This window comes from Melanerpes formicivorus, unplaced genomic scaffold, assembly GCF_026170545.1.
Source record: "Melanerpes formicivorus ecotype bairdi unplaced genomic scaffold, bMelFor1.0.p_v2 SCAF_19, whole genome shotgun sequence".
In the NCBI taxonomy this organism is placed as follows: Eukaryota; Metazoa; Chordata; class Aves; order Piciformes; family Picidae; genus Melanerpes; species Melanerpes formicivorus.
This window is the reverse complement of record NW_027142371.1, coordinates 9,364,489-9,381,084: the sequence shown is the minus strand read 5'-3', so window position 1 is coordinate 9,381,084 and position 16,596 is coordinate 9,364,489. Positions and strand designations below refer to the sequence as shown.

At 37.7% G+C, this 16,596-nt stretch overlaps 1 protein-coding gene and 1 long non-coding RNA gene across 5 annotated transcripts in view; one reads left to right on the top strand and one right to left on the bottom strand.

Moving 5' to 3' along the window:
• GNAS (GNAS complex locus) overlaps positions 1-16,596 on the bottom strand; it is a 149,373-nt gene that overhangs the window by 43,872 nt on the left and 88,905 nt on the right. For all 4 annotated transcript variants that reach the window (XM_068150017.1, XM_068150018.1, XM_068150020.1 and 1 more), the window contains exons 3-4: positions 10,792-10,846; positions 10,590-10,709 (exon numbers count right to left, since the gene is read on the bottom strand). In XM_068150017.1, coding sequence (XP_068006118.1) covers positions 10,590-10,709; positions 10,792-10,846 — 175 coding nt within the window. The remainder of the gene's footprint in view (positions 1-10,589; positions 10,710-10,791; positions 10,847-16,596) is intronic.
• On the top strand, positions 6,814-9,270 carry LOC137447127 (uncharacterized). Its single transcript, XR_010988796.1, has 3 exons — positions 6,814-6,831; positions 8,935-9,054; positions 9,250-9,270. It is a non-coding gene; the product is annotated as an uncharacterized lncRNA (long non-coding RNA).

Sequence of the window (16,596 nt, the reverse complement as noted above, 5' to 3'; positions counted from 1 at the left end):
AATTATTGCTTGCTATTTTAGGGAAAATATGCTGATGATATCACAAAGGAAACACATACCTACAAATAGTTGAAGATATTCTCCAGTTACTGGCATGTGTCCAGAGCTGAATACAAAACTCTCTGGGAGAGGCCAGAGTACTCAGCACTTCCCATAACTGAATCAGAAATGTTTTCAGCAAGGATTCAAGTTGCATTGTCAATAGTTTTTCATGCTTAAGAAATAAGAACAATGCTGAAATACGTTGGGCTTCTGCTTAGGGTATCTTCACAGCTGCATGTGGTGGCAAAGAATGGACAATGGGAAAGGGAGGTTTATATAAGAAACTCCCATAAGTTTGAACTTTCATTTTTCTCTGTTAAGAGTTTCAAAACACCACAGTATTTGAGAAATGTGCCAACACACAGTTCCATACCCATAATCTACAAAGTGCCTTTGTTAAAAGGCCTCACTAACATAGTATCAGACTACTTCCCTTTTATTTCTACTTTCACAAGAAGCTTAATCACCACAGAAGCTTAATCTGTAGATACTAGAACACGACTCAAGATTTAATCCTTTCACACAACTCCTATTTGAAGTACATCATGCTCATTTGGGAGGAAGAACTCACTTTTGGTGAGAGCACTATGGTATAAGTTGGCAGATGTGGGCACTTCTTTCCATTTTGTCAAGATTCCTCCGCAATTTTATACAGAGCAATCATGTTCCTCTGCTTCTTCAGAGCACGCTCACACATGTGAAGAAGGCAATTCATTAATGGATTATTTTTACTGAGAGAATAAAAAGGCAGTAGAGAGCAGTAATAGAGGCATTTCAACCATCAGCCATTTTTGCAGACCTCTGGCTGGGAATTAAGAGCGATTAAAACTCTGAGAAATTTGCTTTGAGCCTTAAATGACTGTTTGGAAAATGCCTTCCATACTATGCCATCTAGTTGCTTTTTCTATAATGAACACATAATAAACTTAAAACAAATAGTCCAAAATTACCTTTTTGCAGTGCTACAAACAAACACCATTTCACATAATGAGTTGAACCTGGGACCGTACTGCAACTTTGATGCCCCACTTTCAGGCTGGAAACAAAAAAGCCTGGCTTTGTCCGAAATTTCCACCAATGGAAAAGGGTAAAAGATGAAATAGTTCCTCCTCATACTAAATTTAGACAAATTCCAAAGACAGATCACCAATCATCTTACAATCTTGCTGAAGAAGCACAATCTGTATTCAGAGGTATTCACAGACTTATAATGCAATCTACATTTAGAAGTCAAGCTCACATACACTTAAGAGATTTAATTAAAAGTTCTGTTTATTTGTTGGGATTTTTTCTTTTAGGAACAAAGAGCTACCCAGCTTGCAGGGATCTTAAGACACCTTAATTTTTACTGGACCACTGAAGAAATGTCATGTACACTCCAAAGGCAAATTGAAAACCCTGACAACATGCTGGTTCTCTGAACAGCAGGACTCTGCCAGAAGAGATGCCACCCTTAACAGCTTCAGTCAGCTACAGGCACAACAGGTCTGTGGCAAGATCAAAACTCAGAGTCACGCATGCAGCAAACACACAAGCAAATACCTGTTCATCCTCACATCTTCATTCCCACGAGAGCACTTGCCAACTTCCATTAGAGTTTGACAAGGGAAGAGGTCTGTGCTTGTGCATCTCTCTCAAGATTTAGGACCTGACATGTTTTTTAAATTCCACTGTAACTTCATACACTTCATAACACTCCCTTCTATCATAAACTTTGTAACACCCCACCGTGGCTCTGCTCCATGTTAGAGTCTCCCTGTTGGGAAGTCACAGATGGTGGGTTGTGAATAGGTAACTTTGCCCAACTTAGCCATGCCACAGTATACTGTGTTTGGTACTGGAATAATGAAAAACAGCTGTAAGCTTAGCACTGAAGGACATGTGAAAAAGAACAGAGAGTATTCCATGCTCATCCACGTTTATCCTTTACTCAGCTGACATGATGTAAATTAAAATACCCAAGTAATGTTTAGGAGCATGTTTACCATCACATTTCCAAGTCTTTGTACATTACAGTATGCCCCAAGGCACTTTTAATTATATGCCCAGAAAGCGTGTCCACAGGGCGATCGGTCCGTTTACACATTGTTAGCTTGCATACAGCCTCTCACAGAAATTCTTCTCAAGTCACTGCATTACCAGATGGGCTCACAGGTAAAATTTTATTTCATCTATGCACACACAAATATTTTGTGATAGTCTCTTACTGTGATTAAAACCAGAAAATGCTTAAGAATTTCTATACCAAATTTATGCCTATTTCCTGTTTAGTTCATCTGACAGCTCTTCTAGTTAAACAGAAACTGAATTAATCTGGCCTTGTTCTTTAAGATTGCTCTGAGGAAAAACTAAGAAGATCTATCAAGAGAAATGTAGTCACCATTTCTTCAAATGAATTTCAAAACATGAACTTACAAACCTATAAATATTGTATGGAGGGGAATTTACTTGATAAAAACATGAGTAACAAATAAGGCACTGGCATTTGTTTCAAATGCTAAACGAATTAATAATAAAGCAAACCACAGGGCAATTTTGTGTACTAGAAAACAATTGCGCTAAGGAAAACATGTGCAGATAATGTCAATGTCTGGATTGTAGACGCTCCAATCTAAGGAGGTACTTTAAAGGCTTTCAACAGAGCTATAAAAACACCTTGGTAAAAGCACTGAAGAATTCAAAAGGCACCCTCCTTTAATTTTCTAGCCCGAAATAGCTTCATCTCGTGCACGCAATGTGTTTTATTTTATTGCATGTAACAAACTGAAGCACAAGAAGTAATAGCATCTCCATTTTCTCTGCTAGTAGAAACTGCTGTTTCTGGCAATAAATCTGGATCACCAGAAGGTGGGACAAGAGCTGTTTCTGCAGATGTTGCCATGTTTAAGAATCAAATCAGGTGTAGCGAGAAGTACTGCAGCGAACAAATCAAGAGACTAATCACTATATAGAAAAGCAATACTAACTAGTTAAGCTGCTTAGCTCTTACACTTATCTCATTTCTGTTCACAGAAGTCAGAAGGGAGACCTTTTTCCCTTCTTGTTTCAATGCAGATGTACTCATTATTTAGCCTATATTTAAAGGCAAGGAACTGTAGTATTACCGTTCTTCTTAAAGACTGGCCCAAATACGTAATTTTACTAAATAGAGCCTTAACACTTCATGAAATTCCTCCTACAGACAGAGGCTGTTAGTGATAGCTTTTTACTTTCTTCAGAAACATGGATTCTCAAGCTTTTTTTTCTACAAATTAAAGCTTGGAAAGAAAAGAAACTCTAAACCAAGGTGAAAAACAGAAGCCTTAACCTATATTTGAGGAAAAAGAGGACAAACAGACAACTTAACAAAAGTTTGCAACCTTCACTACTAGACAGTAAGACAAATTTTATATTTCAGTTAAAATATGAACTGCTGGTGTAACTTATCAAAATCAAACCTACTGCATAATAGTTAAATTAGTATTACTCAAACTTTGTGCTTATTAGTTGGCATCCATTAAATATGTTGATTCCTGATACGCACAGTGTGTGTTACATTTTCTAAACAGATGACTAGTGTATAAATGCATGTAAGCAACTTTATACATCTATGGTTTTAAATTATTTTCACTTTATTTCATCACCAGCCAGGCAGTGCCACTTTTCCCACATTTCCTTTCAGCCCATGATCTTTGTTTCAGAGGAGAGCGCAAAGTTCCACTTCAATGAAGAGTGTATTAACGTTATTAAATAGGGTATTCGAAATGCATGCATGAAGTATAGCAAAATTAAAGCCTTATCAAAATACATTTTTGCCAAAGAAGTTGGTTGGTTTTTTTTTTAATGCAGCTGGTGAACTAAGTAATTGTTTCCAGTCACCACACATCCTGTTCTGTGGAAGCAGTGAGTTGGTACTTTGCAAGGATATTATTTCTTTTTTCCAGTTTTAATATGAAGCGAACCTAACTTTAACGTCTGAATGGTATAGCAAACTAAACAGACTAAGCAGGGAATTTTTCTGCAGGATGCTACAAATAGTTTTTTTCACTTCATAAAAACCCAGGTTCCCAGTCAGTGCTTTGATTTCTGGAAAACTTGAGCAGTCAAAACATGCAGAGCACAAATAGTTTTTACTTAAACAGCTTTACACTTAGGTGTAAAAAAAGAAAGAACTTTCCATATTAAATATTATTTATTACATAAGTAAGCACAGTTTCTGATTGGACATTTTATTTTAAAAATTACTGTAGATTTTTAAAAAAAAAAAAAAAAAGAAGGAAGTTCTTTTCTGGAAATAAAAAAAATCTTTGCAGAAAAGCTGAAGACTTTGTTTTGGGAACCAAAAGAATGAGGACTAGCAAAATGCAAGGTACTGAAAAGCTGTTTGTACTGAAATCACCTCCCAGCTGCTAAGGGCCACAGAACTCTGAGTGACTGCACTTACATCCTGAGCCCCTGCATGGGAGCACCAGGGAATTCCTGCACATCCCAAAGCTCTTCTTTCCTTGTAACAACTACTGTGAAAACTGCATCACAAAAGGAATTTGCTTGGGAACCTAAAAGCTGAGCTTTGCAACAGTCTTTGTTTTCACTTAGCAAAGTAATGTCTAGCCAGCAAATAAGTGAGATACTGCTTTATGCTTACACTCAATGTATTTTCATTTAAATTATTAATGAAAAAAGCTTTGTGTTAACATATTTTTGTATGATGTAATGGACTAGTTCGCAGCCTAACTAAAACTTAAGATACTGCAGATTGAAGCTAAAAAAAAAGTATCTTACTTCCACCAAGCAGGTTGGCAATATCAGAATTTGCCAGATACTGCTATTCGTTCATGACAATAAAATATTCATATCAGGCACTCACCCATGTGGACAAGACCCAGAGGAGTTTCAGGAGATTCATTTGCAAATCATTACTAGTTCTATGTGTTTTAAGTATGAGAAACAGAAACAAAGTGGCTGCCTATCTCAGAGTCCCTACACTAACAGAAGGCTTCAAAAGAACTCTTTAATTAATCTGTACTCAGGAATTTATTTCTGCTATTAAAGGATAGGAAAACCAGCTTTATTTAAGTACTGTTAAACTCTGATCAGGTAAACTCAATTGGATTACCTAGGAGTCCACTTAGAAGGAGCTGTGCCATGCAGATAAGATAATGGAGATTTGAAAAGAGAGCAAGTCAAGATTATTTCATAGGATCTAGCACCGCATCGTGCCGCTGATACCATCTGTAATACTCCCCATTCCTTTTTACTAACAACATTAGCATTCCTGAGTCAAAAACACTTCACAAATCCACATCTTCTACCAATTTGGCACCTGAAGATGCATCACTAAGATATGTGCACTGTCACTGCTTTACAGGTAACAACATATACAGAGCATTAAAGAAATAATAATAATAACCCCCCTACACTATGAAGTTAGTGATGCTGCCAAAGCAGAACAGCTCTCTTCTTCTTCCATGATGTACTTAGCAGGAATAATAATGTATCTATCATTAGACATATCAGGGTGATTATCTACAGGGACAGATAATTTTCTTCTGTTGCCTACATAACAAAGGAACACTTCTGGCAGTAAAGAGAACTCAGTTTACATCTTTTCTTACTCAATGTGTATTCTTGTTACTTCCTTGAAAACTTTGGTGCCAAAGCCATTTTAAGGACCTGCTACCCTACCTCTGACCCTGCTGCACATTGACATATTACACAATTTCTACCACACTGCCTAAGGGCCATCTTGTTTGTAAACCAGACCTTAAAACTGATCCCTGTAAAAATAACCTCCCCAAAATAGAAGAGAGGAGTAAGGGTTACCAGGGTTATTTTTAACCTGGATCTGTTCAATGGTCTGATTTACGCTGGGGACCCAGTGGAGGTTTTTTTTGGTGCAAGTGAGGGTGGCACATCATGGTGGGGAGGAGAGGGAAGGGATGGATGTGGGCAAAGATGCTAAGCTAGCTTTGAGGCTGAAGCCAGTATGTGGTAAAGCTCAGCCTCAAGAACATCACTTAGAAACCATAATAAAACTATTCAGCAGCATGGTAGTGGGAGATTCAAAATAGCTACAGTGGAGCAGTGTATTAAAAAAAATAAACAGGGACCAAAAAGCCTGCAGACAATTTCACCAACACCCTAAAAAAGATCACATCTCCCCTAATGATGAATTTTCCTAGATCTAGAGAGCCACAGGCTGGAATCATTCCCCAGTTATTTTGCATTTCAAAAGCTAATATTCTGATTTTGCTACTTTTTGAATACAATCTTTATGAAGCTATTGCAGTATTTTCAAGTCATCTTCCTCAGCTGAGTCCAGATCAATTAAAAATAAGTAGCTTAAATACTATTCTGCTATTTTGAATATTTCACTTAAACTAGGGAATTATAAAGGGACTGTGATCTGAAATAAAAGGGGTTTTTTGGCAGTTTGGTTCAAATTGGTTCATCATGGAACGACAAATGGTCACAGAAGAAGAGCATTTCCTTTCCTCTTCTGGAAGAGCGACTGAAAAAAAGAGGGATGAAAAAAAGGCCACTGTTCTAGCTGGTACAGAATCATAGAATTATTAAGGTCAGAAAAGACTTCCAAGATCGAGTCCAACCACAACCCAGCTACCATGACCAATACCCATATCCTGAAGCACCTCATCTACATGCTTTTTTAACACCTCCAGGGATGGCAACTTTACCTGACGGTTTTTTCCTGATGTCCAGTCTAAACCTCTCCTGGCTCAACTTAAACCCATTTCCTCTTGTCCTATCACTATTTACATGGGAGACCAGCACCAGCCTCACTCCTTTCAGGTAGGTGTAGAGAGCAGTAAGATCTCCCCTTAGCCTTCTCCAGATTAAAAAACCCCAGCTCCCTCAGCCCCTCCTTGTATGCCATGCCCTCCAAATCCCTCACAGCCTTGTTGCTCTTCTCTGGACACGCTCCAGGGCCTCAATGTCTTCACTATGGCACTCATAACTGAACACAGTACTCAAGCTGTGGCCTCACCAGTACTGAGTACAGCAGCACGATCACCTTCCTACTCCTGCTGGACACACTGGTTTTGATAGAGGCCAGGATGCCGTTGGCCTTCTTGGCTACTTGTGCATGCTCATGTTCAGCTGGCTGTCCACCAGCACCCCCAGATCCTTTTCCACCAGGCTGCCACTCTTCCCCAAGCCTGCCTGTAGCTTTCTTGGGGTTGTTGTGACCAAAGTGGGTGGGGTGGGAGGGTCTGGTGCAGTGTGGGTGTGGTGGTGTGGGTGACATGGTCAGTTGTGGGGTGATGCATTGTCTGCAGTGCAGTGTGGGGTGGCATGGGGGATGTAGGATGGTGTGGCACACCGTAGGTGACAAGGGGTGGCTGTTGTTTGTTTTGTTTTAATTCAGTACAATATCCTTTATACAAAATGTCACAAACTGCAAAGCAAACAGATGGAGGCAGACTAAGAAAAGTATTAGAATATCAGAATACAAAAATTGCTCCTTGAATCTTGGTTATGTAAGCCCAGACCCCTATAACCATCATCACACTGTCAGTCTCCTACATGGTTCCTTTACTTTGTTCTGCCTTTCACATTACACTGGACCTTGTAGTTAGGAAACTTGAGTTCTAGCTCCACATGTACTTATAAACACAGATTTTGGTGTGTATTTTAAATTTCCTTTAAAATACTCCCTTATGCAAAGAAGGATGAGGCCTCTTCTGTTCTAAACAAGATCTCCTATAGTTGGAGGAGAAATAACACAAGCCTAGGGCTAACTCAGTGCATTGCCTTCTAGAGAGCTTACCAAATTAATTTTTAGGAAAAGACGAATGAGCATTTGAAGGGAAGCAAAATGGCCTTACATTCTAAAAGAGCATGGCACTAAGTAGACCAAACCCTCAAAAGTCTCCTTGGTACATGAGAGCTCTTACTCCCTATCTTCATGTTCTTCCTATGGCAGAGAAGAGCAGCATCAAATACTATACTGAGGAAAGTTATGTGTTCCTATCATCTGAAATACAACTCTCCATGAAGACAACGGAGAAGACTAAGTTCTACAATTCAAAATACGACAGCATCACGTACAGATAACATTGCTAAATAACCCCCTCCCTTCTGTATTAGTACATTAAATAGGAAGTGCATTAAATAGCTGCCAGTTTAAGTTCTCCCACTAGAGTACTGTAGGAGAGAACAGCTAGTCAGAATTTCCTTAGATAGAAAGCATAACTAGCACAAGATTATCGTTGCCACTTGCAGAAAATTATCTTTTCTTCAGAGTACTTTTAATTAATGTATAATAATGTAAAAATTATATTTATAGGGGTACCCAAGGATCATTTATTTCCAATACTATGCACTTGAGAGTTGTTATCCAGGGATATTTGAGATCTTAACTTGATTTAAAATGTGCAGTTAAAATGGAGGTTCAGTTGTTCAGGTACCAAACAACTATAGCCTACATTCGTAGAAACTCAGAAATCAGATACAGATTAGTTTGTATAACTGTTGGGAACTGAGGGAGCCAATAATATTCCTTCAAAACTAGTGGCTAATGTATATCCAGTTAAAAACCTCAGCCCTACAAACATTTACATATGAAACAGTTCATCATGCCAACAAAGCCAGCCACTAGTCCAAGTTACGCACACACCTAAACCTCTGTAGACTCAGGGCTTAAAAAGTTAAGACAATATCTTTGCTCAGAGAAGAAAAACTAGTTCTATTGGAGCACTGTTATTTCTGAAGTTGTGAGTCATTCAACTGAAAGACTATTCACTGGACTTGAAATTATTTTTGGACCTGGTAAGTACTGGTATTGCTTTAGACATTAAGGGTTTGCTACCATGTATCCTTTCTCCATTAAAAAGTTCATGGTATCACACACAGACGGCTTATTCAATTACCAACACACAATCTCCTCCTTAGGAGAAGAAATTAAACGACTGCATTCGAACTGAATGGGGAGGACAAAAAAAAAAGAAAAGAAAACCCCCCCCAACCCTCTGAGATAGAGGAGAGAAGGAAAATCAAGTATTTCAGTACAAGGTAGGTCCCAAGACCATGCTACAGCATTGTTACAGACCACAACCTGAACTATCACAAAACAATGGGCAACAGGAGAGCTGTGGGCATGAAGCCAGTTCCAGGGAACACAGGGTGGAGCAAGGAGCCACTGTCTTTTCTCTCGAATATTCTCCTAAAACTATCTTCAAAGCATGCTATTTTTGTTCGTTCTGCTAGCAGGACAGATCATCTGTGAAGGGACCGAATATTCCTATGAACAACAGGGACAAGCATCAAAATTGAAGAGGTGTCATGTTAAAAAAAAAAAAAGAAGAAAAAAAGCTAGTAAATTCTCTGTTTCTTTAAGATGAAATTATTAATATTACAATTCATAAGCCAGAGGGAAAAACCTATGTTCCTCCTCCCATGAACCTGTCTATGCCCGCTGAACCTTGAAAATGACTGGATTTGAAGACTGCAGCACCAGTACTCCAATTACTTGCCAAGAGCACACAACTTCTGCATGGTACACAATGTATGTGGGTTTGGTTGCTTGGTTTTTTCCTCTTAATAAAGGCTGACCAAAGCAGAGAAATTCCCAGAAGCAGCAACAGTTACACAAAGGTAATTGTCATTGGTTTCACAGACTGGCTTGTTCAATAATGTTTACAAACCTGAGTTACGAAAACCTTGCTGTGGTGAAAGCTATCCCACATCTCACTACTATTAGCACTTGCACTTTTCCTTTCAAGCATCTAGGACTGACTACTGCTGGATACAAAATTGTGGTGTAAATCATGATTTTCATACTACATCACTGCAATTTCTACCCTCAGTCCTCTGGAACAATGCACATGGAGAGTATACAAGCTTTGGAGCACTCCCATATTACTGCAAGTACAACATACATCACTGTAATTAATAAAAATATCTTCTCAGTGTTTAAGGGTTCAGTGTTTCCAAACTCTTATTTTCACAGGCTTCTGCTACTACCTTGTTGAGACACAGTAGAAATTAAACACTGTGAATGGACACAAAGTTGTACCATCAACCAAATTAATTACACTTTCTGCATTTACTCTGGGACTGCTGGCATTTTAAATGATTAACTAGGACTGGGTTGGGGCAAGGACACAGTGTGTGGAGCCCTTGCAGAAAGTCTGGCTGACACAGCTGTCAGAGAACATGCCTGAATCAGCAAGAAAACTAACTACTATTCTTCTAAAACAGAGAAATACAGTATCACTAAATGCCAGCTAATCATCAACAGACTGCTTTGTCTATCTTCACTCCTGGGCAAGGCAATTCCAAACAATATCCAAACTTTACAGTCAACAATGTCCACCTTAACTCTAGTTCAGTAGAGCACAAGAAAGCAGACAAGAGTCTGTGTTCACATAGGATCGGCTTGAATATTCTAGTGGTGTTGCCATACACCTTATTTGATTAGCACTGACCAAAGACACTTATGATAATCATTCCCAAAGAGCAACTCATGTTTTTTTGTAAATATTTACTACAGTGCACTGAAATACAATCAAATGCATGACTGCAGCTAATCTGAATTAGCTACTTACCGGTGGGAAATCAAAGTCTATCTGGTTAGCTAAATTTAAGATGTAGTCGATTCGAAACTGGTTCTCTGGATTGGCTAGTTCAACTGGAGGTGCCAAATTGCCCATTGCTGTCACTATTGTCTGCAAAGGAACAAAAAGAAAACATTGCAGAGAGTGTCTAAATAGCTAGCCTTGAATAATTCAAAATAGCTTTTAAGTTTACCTCTATAGCTTCTTTAATGTTGTTTTTAATATCCTGAATTTTCATTTTCTTCTCCCTGTAATAAAGAAATACATTATTAAATTCATAAACCATAAAAGCAGAATATTTTTTGAAACAGAACATTAACCTGGAAAACATTCTATCAAAACTGTATTGCCACGTCTGGCTGAAGTGCTCACAGTAATTGAATATTACAAGTCTTGATTAAATCTCTCATACCTTTTCTACTTTAAAAGTAAACATCTATTTGCAGCCAAACCCCAGTATCCAATTATGCTTAAGTAAAACCTGACTGCAGTCTTAGACTGGGACTAAGACATTCTACAAAATCAAACAGATTTTGATTCATTTGAATGCAAAACACTAGAGAGATGGGGAAGTCATTCAGAAGAGTATGAAGTGGAAACAGAGGGAAAAAAAAGAAAAAAGGATAAGTCATTAAAAGTAGAAATCAATCAAAGGAGCCTAAAGAATCTCAAAATATGAGAAAAATGAAACACAAAATTTACATCGTAGCAGAAAAACCCAGACCAGAGAACTCAAGCTGACATTCAAACGAACAGTTTGGGCGTAACAATGAATAATGAATAAGTAACCTCACCTTTAAATGACAAGCAGGAAAGTAGGCTAGAAAACCACTTGGAATGTTCTCTATGAGCATTATCATTTGGGATTAACAGCAGCCAAATTGCAAAGCGTAACAGGCTCAAGATAGCAGGAGTGCAAACCATTGCCTCTGCTGTATTTGTATTGTATCCTATGTCAAACCCGACAATAGTTATTTTCAACAGTGAACAGTGCAATCAAGCTAAATGCGTGATCAAACATTTGGCATAACCAGAAATTAGCATCCTAAAGGTATTACTGGTATTGAATCTGTAAAGTGTAACATAGTTGTAATGCACTATGACAGAATTTTTACATTATTAATTTCTTGCTATACACAGCATAAAATTACTACTTTGAGGTAAACCAAGTTAGCCGTGTAATTACCCAAAAAAAACCCAACTAAATTGTCTAAGTGACCTTCAAATCTTCCTTAAGCTGTTTGAACAGAATGCTTTAATTAGCTGAATATTCATACCAATTACTTTTCTTTTTTTACATTTTGAAACCTAACATTTTCCAACGTAGCATCCCAGAGACGTTAGACTCCCAACAGTGGGTTTTTTCTTTAGTCTTTATAAGGTAGTGCTCACACTGTCAGCTTACAGATCAGAGCTTGGAAACCTCATTTTATTGAGTTAATTAAGTACACATATTGCAAAGGGATTTTAATCATTTTTTCCTTTCTGTAATTACCCACAACCAAAATGAAACCAAAAGCATATTCACCAATCAAGAATGCAGAAGAGCAGGGGAAAAAAAAGAGAGAGAGAAAAAAAAAGTACTGCTTAAATAACAAAGGAGAGACAGACATCCAGGAGTGGTGGGAATTTTGCTTCTCAGATGAAAAAGTAAAGCAATTTTTGTGAAAGACAGGGTCAAGGAAAACACCACTGCTCCAGCTGCATGTTACACTGCATTTTACATAGAGACATGAAGGACCTTTCTATACATTCTGCAGTTGTGAAGGCGTAACTGCAATGCAAGAGCTGCTCTTACAGATGGGAAGCAAACAGCAGCATCAATCACGTTATTCAGGATGACTTAGCTGTGTACAGAACATGTCTGAATCAGCAGCAGGACCATACTGAACACAAACACAATTGCTCCTGAACATCAGCCCTCACCACTGACCACTGCATTTGTTCTCAAAACTCTGGAGAAGGCTGAGGAAGATTAGTAAAGCTTGATGCATTAAGAAAATGAAGTGATTCTTGTTTTCCTTAGATCTCTTGACCTACCTATAGATGACATTATTCCTGAAGACTACCAGTTTTTGACTTTAGGGATTTGGCATTGCTGATGGGAAAAAGGCAATGAGCCAAGAAAGGCTAAAAGCACTAAACCAAGGAAAATAAATAAGACAGGAAAAGAGAGGAAAAATGGAGGCCTTTTCACCCTCTTCAATGCTTTCTATTACTCCAGGTCTTAAGAAACTCTCCATTCCACAAACCGAGACTTATGGTAAATGCATAAATGCTGTATTTTTCAGTTAGTGTACATATGGTTGCAAAAACATCAACTTGGTTCTTAAAAAATTATGTTCCTTTATTAACAAAAAATGTAAGTAATGGTACAAAAGCAGGAAATGTTTACTGATGACAGCGTAAGCAATTTGTCTGGCTTGATTTTGCCTTCCATTTTCAGCTGCGTCCTGAACTTAAATGAACGTGTATCCAGATCAAAAGGGCAATTGATATGCTGAAAGTTAAGCAAGACACCAGTATTTTTAAAGGATTAAATTAAAAAAATACTATTAAGTCCTTTTGGTTTGTTTTGGAACATGATTACAAAGAAGTTCAAGAAGTCTTCTGTTTTGTTTTTGTTGAAGAAAAATGTAGTTATATTCTCTCCCCTGGAACATTTGTGGTGTTAACCATCTCAGACCATCAGCTAAGCACACAGTTACCTGAATCTTCCATATCATGCAATAGAACACATTATTTTTATTCCAGGTTTAGGTCAAACTTTCATATTTACACCTCCTCACTGATCTTCATGCTACCATCAGCACTGCAAAGTGATAATGAATACGGAGTGATGTAAAACTCCAGCAATTAACAAACCGCTTGTTAACCATCATCATCTTTACAACAAGGATACTCAGAGCTCCTATTTCTGTTGTTTGTTGCCATGGCCCTATAGCATGCCTGGTAAACAAGGAATCTTATTACACAGCAATGAATGTATCGTGTCATTTTGTGTTTTGTAATGTTTACTAAGCATAAATTTTCCATGACAATGAGATATTTTACTCTTCTGGAACTCAGCTTGTTCATCAATCACCCACCCAATAGCTTACAGACAACTGGAAACTCATTTTATTCAGGGACTAATGAAGTGTAGTAAGCAAAAGCTAAGTCCCCTCTCCACTGTCCCTTTGCTCTGCCAGAAATGTTTTTGAGAAATTTTCACCACAAATTCCCCAAAGTAATTGAACTTTATTTTCCCTAATGACAAAGATTGAATATTCAACTTAGAAATAGATTTTTGCTTTTTACTTTCTTTTTCCCAGGTGTTGGCACAGTGGCCAAAACTACAAGAGAAAAAAAAGCTGGGCTCCCAAAATGCTTTCCTCTGGGACAGACTCAGTGGGTTGGGAATGGCACCATGCTATCCTGGCTAAGGAATGACTGATGTCTCTGCAGGCCTGTTCTGCATCTTTAGATGCCATGGGTTAATAAGGTCATATTTTTAATCTTGTTTAAAACTTTTGCTCAGGCTGTGTAAGGTAGGCCAAACAAAGCATTAAACTCTATTAGTTGAGGATTATAAGAAAAATCTCAAATCCTGCTGTTTTCAATATTTAAATGGGCCAAAGCAAAGCTGCACATAGCTTTCAGGAAAACTAATAAAGTCTATTTTAGGTACTATAAAAAGAGATGCCATTTGAATTCAAATAACATGAAATCAGAATGACATCGAAGGTCAGTAAAATCAAATACTCCTTGAAAACCAATCTAGCCAGTATTTAGTAAAGAACATTTCCACCCGTGGCCCAGCTGTGTTATTAAAATGGCAACATTTTCACTCAGACTTTATCAAATCTTATTTAACGAAGACATAACCAAACACATTATCAGAAAGCAAACTAACTTAATTTTAACCTTCCTGTCCGGTTTACCTTCCAGGTAATATAAATAACCATTACCTGGAACTTAGAAAAAATATTTGAAGTTTAAAGAACATTCCAGAGGACCAAGGACTGAGCTCACCCAGTATGAACATCTCATAGAAAGAAAGAAGAAAACCAGTCAGTGTTGAAACGACCAGTGAAACCAAAACACGTTAAAGAATTAAAAAGAAAAGTAGTAAATGTGGTGACTCCTTTATGCCATTACTCTAAAGTTCTGAAAGCTAGTACGTTAGAAATGCTTGGTCACCACTGGCCAGTTAAGAAGCTAAATGTCTTGCTGCAATGTTCTATTCAACAGGAAGAGTTTGGACAAGATTTAAGAGAAAAATAAACAGCAAAGGGGCAGATTTTATGATGAGAAATCAACAGCTTTCTTCAAACCCTACAAACCCATAAGATAGCTAGAAAAACAAACCATGTAGAACGTAAAGCAACAACAACAACATTTCCCTCTATAGGGGAAAGAAAAAAAAAGGTCATGATAATGCAGCACTATCATTTTAAGATATATCAATTACACAAGGAAATGGAGAAACCCTTCCTGTATCTTCCCTAAATCCCCAGGAATCTCCACACTTCAAACGCAGGAATATTTTAGGAAACAAACACTAGGTGTGTCATAAAGAACACTGAGGTGAATTTAATGCTGTGGGAAGCATTATTTGAGTGAAAGTAAAAAGTCTTTGATCACACAATATGCAACAGGAAAAGGCTTTTGATGAGGGTAAATGATGACTGCCAATTAATGCCCCTATGAATGTGGCCTATAAAAGGAGCATATCCTGGAACATACAGACTTAAACATGCATACAAAATATTGGAACATTCTTTGTATATTATGGATATAAATGCTGGCTTTCATGTTTGAAAAATGGCATCTTCTTCCTCAATTTGTTTTCTAACACATGATTTCCTATGTGTAGCCTTAGCATAACAAATAATGGTTTGCAGTTTAACAGCATGAAGATATTATTTCACCACAAGTGAGTCTATCTCAAATCCTGAAGGGTATGTAACAGCATGGGCAGAGTACAACATGGACACCTACTACAATGACACCTACTTAAAATGACTGACTTTGTATTCTATAATAATCCCCCCAAACCATCTTTTTATCAGTTCTGGCCTCAATTTTGTTTTGTATTTCTCAGCATGCTGTTGCAAACGAAAAAGCAGAAACACTCTCCTTAAACTTGTATAGCAAGATGTACGTGCCTGGAGAATAGATACAGATCATTTTAATAAGGCATGTTAAAATGCAATCACATAATGTTCACACAGAGCATTAGCCTTTGTCTTTACAGGGCTGCAAATAGCCTGGCTTCCATCATCTTCAGTGATCAGGATAATGCATAAATTACCTTTATTTCTTTAGCCCAGTAAAACTTCTCTCACCCTTGAGCTCACTGACAAAACAGCTCTATCTAGTGAAAAACTTCCCTTGCCCATGCAAAGTACTGCCAATTAAGTGAATCAATTTGCAAGGGTAAAAGCTAGGAAAAAAAAGAATCTTGAAAAACAGTTCATTTACCTCTCGCTGTTCTATAGGAGAAAATGACATGGGTTTGTTTGAACACAGGCGGAGCCTGGTTTGCTTTCAGGTTTTACCAACAAATACGAGTGCATAGTAAAGTAGCCACAGACTGTGCCCTTTCTGCTCAACTTCAAAAGCCCATGGCAAATACACATTGAGAGCAAGTTAATATATTAATTTCATTCTGAAACACAATTCAGTTTGACAGGCAGTCATGCACTTCACAGGCACATGAGTTTTAAACATTGTTATTCATGTAAATACAGTCTTTCAGGCAGTAAAACATGCTCAGGAATTTCATAAACATCCATAAAAACTGCATTAAACTTGTTTACTGCACCTTATGGAAGTTAACAAATATGCAAACAACACTACCTGCCAATCCATCTCATAAAAACAGAGCAGTTCAGTCAGGTTCTTGGACACAAGACCACAAGTAAGGAAATTCAATTAAGATTTTGCTACCAATCCACATCACGGAAATTCTGCAGTACCTTATCATTCAATAGTAAGATAAATTTGGTTTAGT